Source organism: Cinclus cinclus, chromosome 16, assembly GCF_963662255.1.
Source record: "Cinclus cinclus chromosome 16, bCinCin1.1, whole genome shotgun sequence".
Taxonomy (NCBI): Eukaryota; Metazoa; Chordata; class Aves; order Passeriformes; family Cinclidae; genus Cinclus; species Cinclus cinclus.
This window is the reverse complement of record NC_085061.1, coordinates 7510282-7520539: the sequence shown is the minus strand read 5'-3', so window position 1 is coordinate 7520539 and position 10258 is coordinate 7510282. Positions and strand designations below refer to the sequence as shown.

Below are 10258 nucleotides of genomic sequence, written 5' to 3'. Positions count from 1 at the left end.
GCGGTGCGCGCGACGCCTCACGCACGGTGAGGGCAGGAAGGCAGCGGCTCGCGCCTCCCGCGCCCACCGGAGAGGGGGCACCCGGCGGGGCGGGGCCGCGGCACGACTGCACCAAGGTAAAGCGGGGAGGGGGGGAAATGCGAGCGTACGCGCGGGGAAGGCGGAGGGAAGGGAGAGGCCGGGAGGCCTACCCCCCGGGTGCTTCGCGCGTTGGTTCCGCCCGGCTGCGGGGGTAGGGCCGCCCCAGCCGCCAGGGGGCGCAAGGACACCCCCCCCACCCCCCCCACCCCCCGGCAGCGCCCCCTAGTGGCCGCGCGGCTCCAGGCCATGGGGGGCGGCAGCGCCATCTTGACAGTGGCGGCCCCTGCGGGGGCACCGGGTACGGGCAGTGCTCAGTGCCCACAGCGGGCTGTGACCCGCAGCACTCCGAGCCCACACTGCTCACTGCCCACAGGAGAAGGCAGCGTCTTAAGCTGGACCAAGGGAGGTTTAGGTTGGACATGAGGAAGAACATGATAGGAAGGGTGATTAGACATAGGAACGGGTTGCCCAGTTTGGTGATGGAGTCACCATCCTTGGAGGTGTTGAAGAGGACTGGACATGGCACTCAGTGCCATGGTCTGGTTAACAAGGTGGTGTTAGGTCACAGACCGGACTCAGTGGGCTCAGAGATCTTTTCTAATGATTCTGTGACCCACAGCCCTCCGTGCTCACAGCCCTGCTATGGTTCTCAAGTAGCAACTAAAAATCATGTCTATCGAGTTTTGTTGAGTGATCCTCAGAAATAAGTAAGAAAAGGGTCAGGGAGGCTTTTGTCTCTGTTAGCATTAATATTTATACCTGTTCTCAAGCTTGGGAGAGTTTCCAAAGCTGGGAAATATTTCTATTCATGCATTCAGTTGCATTTGGTTGGAAGCCAAAGTATGAATAAGGTGCATAAATCTATACTGGAGCTTGTGTCCATGTTGTTATATTTCTGTATGCTTCTATGTTATATAAGCAAGGCCATCCAAGGATAGTTGAGAATTCATTTTCTCTGCTAAAAATCTCACTCTGCATTAAAATCTTTCTCTGCTTGTAAGTAATAGAGAATTAAACACACAGGGGAAGAAAATGGTATGAAAGCATGAACAATAGAGTTGAACAAGACTAGAGACAAGTCCATTATTGCTTTAGAGTTTACCTGGACACTGTGTGCTATTCATGAGAAAGCTAAGAAATAAGTAAAGCAATATTTTTGTTTCCCTTCCTCTTTCCCACAGTCTAAGTCAGCATTTCTGTTCTTCCTGAGGCTCCTGCAGCACAGGAGGCACTCCCAGGGCAAGTCTGTATGTCCCACTAAAACCAGATAATGCCTCAACCACCTCAGACTAAGAGAATGAAAGCCCAGTGATCAAAAGGAACTAGTAAGAGTTTCCACTTTCATTTATTCAAGTGAAAAGAATGTTGTAGAACCTTAATTTTGTGCGAATTGGCTTATTTGAACTGACATAGGAAACAGTGATAAAATCCATGTCCTTGCTTTTACTATTTAATTATATTCTCTTGGCATGTAGTTGCTTTTTCTGATCAAAAGACTGCTCCATATGTAAGAGCAAGCTTAAAAGAGATCCGAGTTCAGTCAGAAATCTGAGGCACAGATAGAACAGCAGAGTTCCCATCCCAGTTGATGAACAATGTGAGTACAATGACTTAGGGAGTCTGGTTCAGAGATGTTGATTGGGGTTTCAGATCTCTTCAGTTTGCTAGCAGAAAGACATTGGCATGGTAAAATTCTAAACCCTGTGAAAGTCACCCTGCTTTTAGATACCATTACAGAATATCTTGGTTCAATAACTTCATTCTTTTTCACCAAATCTGCATATATTTTATGATGTAGCTTGTAGATGGAAAGAGTGAGAAATAAATATTTGAGTCAGATTGATGGGACTGTCTGGAAATGTACAGACTTGTGTCAGTGATAAAAATGAGGATGTAACACCATAATGGAAGAATTATCTTTCATTCTAGTCATTTTTCACCACATGGAGATGTAATACTTTAGCTGTGATTAAGGTTTTGCTAGGATTTGATTTTGTCTCAATCTCAAAATAATGTGATGAACGTTCAATCAGGAATGAAAATCAAATGAAGTTTTCACTTCACCAGTAACATACTGCAGCCACGTGTGGTCGGCGTTTGCAGGGTACTGTCACAGGTCACTGAGTCATTGATGTGAGTAAAAGAAGACAAAATTACTTTTGTGAAAACTAGATTTTGAAACTTAATATTGCTGGAAAGCATGTGACCTACCCAGCTATCACAGGAATCTGTGACCTCTTCTTTTCCCGCTGTACCACAGGAATTAATTTTCTCAGTCATTGTCCCTCAAGGAAATGACAGCCCAAATCCACTGCTGTCTTAGGAACCACAGAGTCATTTTGGCAGACTTTCATGAACTATGAATATGGATTACTGACCTCTCGTTGCTGTGGAGAGCTCTGAAAAGAATGATTGATTATCTGCTGCATTAACAGCAGGAGAGAGACTGCAGATCACTTTTTAGCTAAGCAGCATAATTTAACTCCTGAAAAAAGCCCCCAGATATGTGAATTTTTCTGCATCTCTTTAAATAAACATTAGCCAAATAGTTCATTTGAGAATAGGAGCTATAGATTGGCATACAGGCTGGATTGTCTTATGGGCACATAGTATGGAACATGGTGGTGTTCCCTACTACTGTGCTGATATACCATGGTCTTGAATGACATAATTTACTTCAGTAACAAAGATGTGACTACAGCTTAATTTGGAAGGCAGTCAGGCCAGCAGTTTGTCATTGTGTCTTTAGATACCTTGCCAGTAGCAAACCAGCTTTCAAATAGAAGTTGTGTTGCTCCTAAATAAAACATTTTATGTCTGAGAAGTTCAAAGCTTCCTTTTCAAATTATTTCATGCAAGGTTTTGTTCCCTACCTCCCATAAGCAAATCCAGTTTCAGCACCAGCACTAGGTGTGTGTTACTAAAGCATGCCCCAGTTAGCTGGGATGTGAAAGAAGAGATCAATTGTTTTAAAATATCCTTTTTTCCCCATGGGCTCTTCCTTTCACTCTTTATTTTCTAAAATCCTCTATGTACTCACTGCTGGCAGATTTTATGCTTAAAGTGAGTAGCTAATGCTTGAGAAGAAAGGATGAAATAAAATAGACTTACAACTTCACCAAAGTTGCTGTGCAGAGGAGGAGAGTGCTGGACATGCGTTCCCAGCCAGGCATCCCCTGCTGGGAAGCACCTGTGGTTGAGCTGCTCCTGGATCTGTAGTCAGTCTTGGTGCAGCCTGTCTTCTGTCCTAGCTGTGCTTTGACACTGCACTGGTGAGCTCATTGTATAGTGCAGTTGGCAGATTCTTTTTATTATTTTTGTATGAACTTTTAGTTTAAATTCTAGACAAGCCTGTAAATAGCAAAATCAAAGACGGGTGTTTCATTGATTATTCAAATTATTGAACTTCTGGGTCAGCCATCTAACAATCCAAAGGAACGTGTATTTATTTCCTGAAAGAAAAACCTACTGCGCTTTATAGTCCAAGGGACTGTGTAATTACCAGTGAAGAGAGTTTGCATGTTCACCATGCAGTAAGTCATTAACTGCTGAAATCTCCGCTGGAGTTTGGACACAATGGGATGTTTCAGGTGCCTGATGTGCGTATTGATAAGAGGGGTTGCATGGAGACCGAGGCAGCGTTACAGCTGTGCCCCAGCACCCAGCAGGGCTTGTTTGGGAGGCCCCGCTCGGCTTCCCTCCAAAGCCCGGATCCCGACAGTGGGCTCTGAACTGCCACCTCCTCCTTTTCCCGCAGACGCGGCTGTGCGGACACACCTACCTTTGACCTCTCCTGGTTTGCTTTGTGGCAGTAAACTCCCGAAATTCGCTCAGTTAATACAATAGCCCTGTGCTTTTTGACAGAAACGCCTGTGGTTAACCTCTGTGGGCTGCATGCTGCAGTAAAATGAAGGGTGGTAGAAGTTAAACAATGGGTGTGACTACCACAGCATGGGTGTTAGTGGGAAAGTGGTGTAACATCCACTTAGCATTCCAGAGATGTGAAATGTAATTATAATTTAAATGCCAAAGATGTAAGTTGCAAGATGAGTAACAAGGACATGAAAGCCTCCCTTATCTTCCTTTCTATCCCACTCGGAATCATTTTGCACACCCACAAAACTAATACAAGTAGTGTCACTTGATGAAATTACACCTGATACATGACTTGTACCATCACTTACATTTCTGTCAGTGTGGGCTCTGTTTATACCAAATGAAAAACTCCAATCTCATTTACAACATTTAAAGTTGAAAGTAATTTTGCTCTCACTGGAATTACTCCCACTCATATCAGAATCTGACCCAGGCTTTAAATTTTGTTTTGTTTGCTCTCATCCTTTACTGTCACAGACAGAAGTCCTCAATCTGTAAAGGGCTCCTCACACCTTCATTTATGTATCTTTGCAGAAATGGCTTATAAGCAGGTCTGTAATGTTAAGAATTGTTGACCAAAATGAGCCCTGGTTGCTGAGTGTACATGAATAGCTCCTTAACGTCTTTTACATCATCCAGCATATGTGGGAAGGAGAGCAAGAATGCAGAATTAGATGAGGGGCTACACAGTGCTGTAGCAATTACAGCATAGGGAAATTAAAGAACAAAAGAGTAAATTGTAGCTGAGGGATTGGAAGTGGGGAAAATAATTGTTGGTTCTGGACTTTTCAATAAAATCTTTATAAACAGATTCCTGGTATGATTAAAATCCAAGGGTAGCAGGTGTAGTCAGCTCTGAACAAAGGGCATGTGTTGTCCCAAGCTGTCACCTTGGAAATTGTCTGATGCATAGATCAGAACTGAAACCTGTATTTTAAACATTTTTACCCCTGGCATTGTTCCTTTTATTTTCTTCATGGATTACATGAAAACTGTTACCACCTTCTCAGAGGTGACACCTTCAGGTGACACCTGCTTGTGCTAGGTTAACCTTTGTAAATGAACTGTTTCTTTTCTGTACAAAATATGCACCTAGCAGGGGAAGCAGTGATTTTTCAGATACATGTACATCTGTGCCTTCGTGTCTGACTGATGCCACTGCCTGAAATGGAACTCTAGAGTGGATAAAGTAAAGCACTTACTCCAAAGTGTTTGATGAGCTGGGACTACCTCATTATATTATTGTGGAAATTATATCCTAGAAATACCATAAACATTTGCTAGAAGTACTTTCTGCTGTGTAGGAAGAATAATTTTATGTCTGGGAAAAAAATGTATGGTTGGTTAAACACGTTAAAATACAAATAACAAAACAAAAATGTTCGCTCTTAAGAATCAGAGAAAAACAGTTCTTGAAACCACAAAAGGTATTTAGATCACAGCAACAGTTAAGATAAGGCTAGTAATTTATAGTTCAGGATTTCTTATGAAAAAGAACCATGAGCCAGATCGTGTGTTCAGGTTAGCATCTGTAATTCCACCTTTGGTGAGGGAAAAGAGGGTGTGAGTGTCTGGAGCCCCAGGAGCGTGGTTCTGGTCAGCTACTGTGCTGGAGGCAGCAGCTCAAGAGCAGTACAGCCTGAGAAGCCTTTGGCTGAATCCCTTCTTTTACAACCCAGAATCCCAGAAATTGCCACAGACCACAGGGATTTGAGCCATAGCACACTGCCAGACTTCCCATGGAAGCAACTTTTCCTCATGGCCAAGAGAGCTCTCCCTCCAGAGGGAAGGTCAGGCTATCTGAGTTACTCTGCTCCAGACTGTCCATTCTCAGCACACAGATCTGATTTCAGGGTAGATTCACCCACAGTAATTAGAGCTCCAGGTTGGCAAATAGATCCTGATAGTCAGATAATGTCCTGTCCCTGACACTTGTTCCTCATTGCATCCATTACTTACTTGGCAGTGCTGCTGCACCTTCCTTTGGGACAGTAAGGTACCTTTGACAGCTGCAGTGCCCCTTAAGCAGAAGTCATTGTTTCTGTTAATTTAATCCATGGCAAAAATGTTGTTATCCAGAAGTGGTCTGTCATGAAATAGTGTAACACCTATATTATAAAAGACTCATTTACATAAAGCAAGAATAAGATTCATTCTTTCTTCTGACAAATAGTCTTAGCACACCTGGAGGCTGATTCAGTGGGCTCAGCAGGTACGCAGCTCTCTGAAAATCAAGACATTCAGGATTTTCCTAAATCCACAGTTAGTCTGCCTCTCCTGACTGCTTAGATAAAATAGCTTTCATCACCTTTTCATCATATCACACTCCAGCTGAATCATTACTGCCTACTGTCATGGTATCACAAATAAGCCTCTCAGCCCCTAGAGCCTATACAAGTTTTCAGCAATATTGTGGTGGTTTTATCATGTATTTCATTCATAGATTTGCAAAGATAGGGTCAGCATTGGTACAACAATGTCTTAGGAAGGGGGACATGTAGAGTTTTGGTGACTTGCCCAATGTCTCTTGCAAAACATCAGTGAAACAGAACCCAGGCATTCTTGTACCAGTCTTGATTCAGCAAAGCACTAAACCAAGTGCTTAACTTTGAGCAAGAGCTCAAGCTGTTTGAATGGAGATAGATTTAAGTATCTGTATAAATACTTTGCTGGACTGAACCTTCAGTTTTCAACAGCTAATTGTTGTTTACAGCTGTCTCAGGGTTTTTTCATATAGCTCAGCTTATCTTTGGGTGGTGCAAATATTTTTATACTAATTTAATGGTGTGAAAAACGTCCTGCTTGCTGGCCTTGTGGCAGCTCAAATGTTCATGCAAATGTTGGGGGATTTGTCTTGTCTTTTTAGATGACACCAGCAACTCGACAAGAAGTTCTTGGCCTTTACCGCAAGGTTTTGCAAATAGCCAAAAACTGGCAGTCGGCATCAGGACAGATAGAGGAAACCATGAGAGAGAAAGAGTACATTAGAAATGAAGCCAGAACATTATTCCGAAAAAACAAAAACGTGAGTGTCCTCACGGTGTTGAATTTCAGAATTACTCTTCTCTTGCTTTTTGCAGTCCATGGTTGGATGCTAAAATAGGAATATAAGGGTTGAGTTTCCAAAATTTCATTTCCTTTAAATGCTGGGGTATTTGAGTTACAGTTTAAATATTGTCCCTGAGAAAACTCAAACCATTTCAGCTCTTCATTAACTACTGTAGATGTCTAAAAGGTCTTTTTTCAGTGAAAAAGTGCCAAGAAAAAATTAAATTCCAAAGATACTGCTTGTGTAATTGAAGCAGCTTTTGATCTTTACAAAGTTAGCTAAGTGTATCATTACCCATGCAACGGCAAACAGAGCTCAGCAGCTTCTTTTTTACTTTTCAAAGCAGCAATTATTGGCACTTCTTTTAAAAGAAGCACTTTATTTTTTTTTTTCTTAAGGAAGAAATTTCAAACCCTGGTAATCAAAGGCCCTTCTTGTAATTCAAGATCACAACGCTTATTTATATCCCATATCGGTCTGGGGCTAAATTGAAGTAATGCAAAATCAAAAAAAAAATAAGTCATAATTCACACCACATTTCTGACTTCAAAGAGAGTTTCTGGATAGGATGGTAACAGAATGTACACCAAGCAGTGTCTTTCCTTTCTCCACTGGTGACCTTGCAGAGTGATGAACAGGTGAGCATGGTTTTTTCATAGATATAGTAGTAGTTTACATGTGTATTGTCTTTTTACAGAGAAAATGCCATGTTTGGGTAAAAAACTCCATATATAGCCTCAGTCCTGAACAGCCTCTAGGCTTTAACGTTCAGGGCCATCAAGCCCAGAATTGCTGAGTTGAGTAGAATACCAAAGTTACCTTTTATGGATGTAAAAAATAGAATCATTATATCCTTGGGTTTGCCAAAATAAGCTAAGGGAAGCCATATGGTGTGCATCATTTACACCTGAGTTTTTAATTGCTAACTACTGTACTCATATAAAACACTTGTTTGTCTCATCATCATAGGTAACAGATCCAGAGCTGATTAAGCAGTGCATCGAAGAATGTGAGGCAAGAATAGAAATTGGACTTCACTATAATATCCCTTACCCAAGACCTGTGAGTATAAATCACAAAGTCTTCACTGATACCCACTGAGCTTTCCTTGTACAACAAAACCATCAGTTTCCATCACTCTCACTGCACTGCATTTTTAGATGAGCTGGCATTTAAATATTTGCTAGATGTACATTGAGATGTTCTCTTTCACTGTAAATTAGAGGATTTCTCCTCAAAATGAGTCAAAGCCTAAATGGAGTTACATGAACCAAACTCCCAAGGCCTCTGAATATTTAGCCGACCAATGAATATAGAAAAACATGGTAATGGAATGAAGTAATAGAACATAAGGAGAGAATAAAAATACCTAATTACATCTGCCATAATAGGTACAGTAATTTTCATAGCCTGCATTACTATTAGCTGTTCTCCTGGCCACAAATCAGGCCTTATGAAATACCTGTCTATGTTTCTGCTTCTTTTCCCTTCTTCCTACTGAAGAACATGTCCAAGATTACTGAAATGATGGAAATTGCAGCAAAGTCTTGTAGTGCATCATTCAATACAGTTTCCTCACTGCCCTGTCACTTCTGTCAGTAATACTTTAATGCTGCCTCCCATAGAGACATGCTCTCTACTCCTGTTGATGAGTTTATATTTACACATCTATAGTTCCCTTATCAAGGCAGTCATGGTCAAAATTAAATTGTATTTTTATCAGACTATTGCCTAGACTATGGTCACTGTTACCATCTGTTTCAGTATACAGACTAACAATACACAGCTGGCAAACAGTGTTCCTAGAAATGGGCCTAAAATGCATGCTCTGCAGTGGTTTCAAAATCCCAAAGGATCTGCTCTCTCAGACAAACTGGATGATTATTATTTTTCACATTCTAGAAATCTCTACTGCTGCTTTAGTCAGTGCTTTTACTACTATTTGCACCTAAACACCCATCTTACAGGATGACAGCCTCAGCAACAGTAACACCTGACTGCTACCACCTACGTTTTTCATTTAGTGGGGTTACAGCTGCTTGATTCCAACTAACAGTCTTATGAAATAGAAAGACTTTGTCAATCAACGGAAGAGTCTGTCACCTATTGCTCCTTGTGCTTATGGAGTCAGTGACATTGATTGTGCATTTTAATGTGCCATATATATAATCATGACAGTAAGAAGGCAGGCTTTCAATACATACAGTTTGGGGTTATTTTGTGACTTGTTAAATAGGTATGAATAAATCTCACAGTGATTCAAGACATCTACTCAAGAATTTTTAGGGTTTCTAGTTCTTACTGTTCTGGAACATTTTCAGCAATCCTGTTTCATCAAGTATCATTGTAGTCTGATAATCAAACTGCAAAACAAAGTTACTAAGACCTAGCATATACAGGATTTTAATAAACAGAAAAATTAGGGCCTGAAAGTTACACCACTAATCATCCCTCAGAGAGTGCTCCTCCTAGAAATCTAATAAGCTGGCTTGAGACAATAGAGTTACCCTCTCCAAAGCGTGAAAAAATCATTTAAACTCAGTGAAACTTGGTCTGCATTTTTCTTCCCAATATGCACTTAACTGGTGGGATTTTCTTTTCCAGATCCATCTGCCTCCTATGGGCCTTGCCCATAAACAAGGCCGTACATTGCGACACCAGGAAAAGTTAAGGAAGATTTCTAAGCCAATATACCTGAAATCCCATGATGAAGTTTCATAAGCCACTATTTAAGCTGTGATGTGTAATCACGTCCTTTAAACAGTGAACTGCAATCCAGGTGACTTGTGTGCACGACTGTGAATGGTGTGGTCACTTGCTCACACATTTCCTGAGGCCAAAAAGCCAATTGATCCATTGTGTATGATGGATAAGGTTGGTTCAGTATTTATTACATTTCAACCACTGACTTGTCAATAAAAGTAACACTTTTTAAGGACTGAGGTGTGATACAGAGGTTACTTTGACATCAGGACAAACTGCAGCAGGATTTCAAACTGTTTATCTGTAACGGGGTTCTCTGGTGGTTTGAGGGTTCGCTGTGCTCAGTTGTGACTCAAGACAGTGCCTTGGGTGAAGTCACACAAAATCAAGGAAGTCTGGGACAGTCAAGCACAGTTCCTCCAGAGCTTCTGAATACTATTAGGAATACAGAGACTGCACCATGTACCTGCTCTCCTTCCTCTCTGCTCTGCCTGCTGTCCCTGGAGGAGAATTCTGGTTTCATAGTACCTTTATGGGGAAGTTTTGTTT

The 10258-nt window shown here is 41.6% G+C and overlaps 1 protein-coding gene across 3 annotated transcripts; it reads left to right on the top strand.

The window, feature by feature from the left end:
* Nucleotides 1–3: 3 nt before the first annotated feature.
* On the top strand, nucleotides 4–9944 carry LYRM1 (LYR motif containing 1). Of its 3 annotated transcripts, XM_062503488.1 has the most exons (6): nucleotides 15–116; nucleotides 1263–1406; nucleotides 6824–6982; nucleotides 7633–7644; nucleotides 7976–8068; nucleotides 9611–9944. In XM_062503488.1, the coding sequence occupies exons 3-6, from the start codon at nucleotides 6824–6826 to the stop codon at nucleotides 9725–9727; spliced, it is 381 nt and encodes a 126-aa protein (XP_062359472.1). In that variant the 5' UTR covers nucleotides 15–116; nucleotides 1263–1406; the 3' UTR covers nucleotides 9728–9944. The 3 variants fall into 3 exon arrangements, with proteins under 3 accessions (XP_062359473.1, XP_062359472.1, XP_062359474.1); XM_062503489.1 differs by lacking the exon at nucleotides 1263–1406 and having other exon boundaries at nucleotides 4–116; XM_062503490.1 differs by lacking the exon at nucleotides 7633–7644.
* The last annotated feature ends 314 nt before the right edge of the window (nucleotides 9945–10258 follow it).

Coding starts and splice junctions, on each gene's coding strand:
- LYRM1 (XM_062503489.1), top strand. CDS start 6,824: ATGACACCAGCAACTCGACAAGAAGTTCTTGGCCTTTACCGCAAGGTT. Junction 8,069..9,610: donor ATATCCCTTACCCAAGACCT/GTGAGTATAAAT, acceptor TTTCTTTTCCAG/ATCCATCTGCCTCCTATGGG.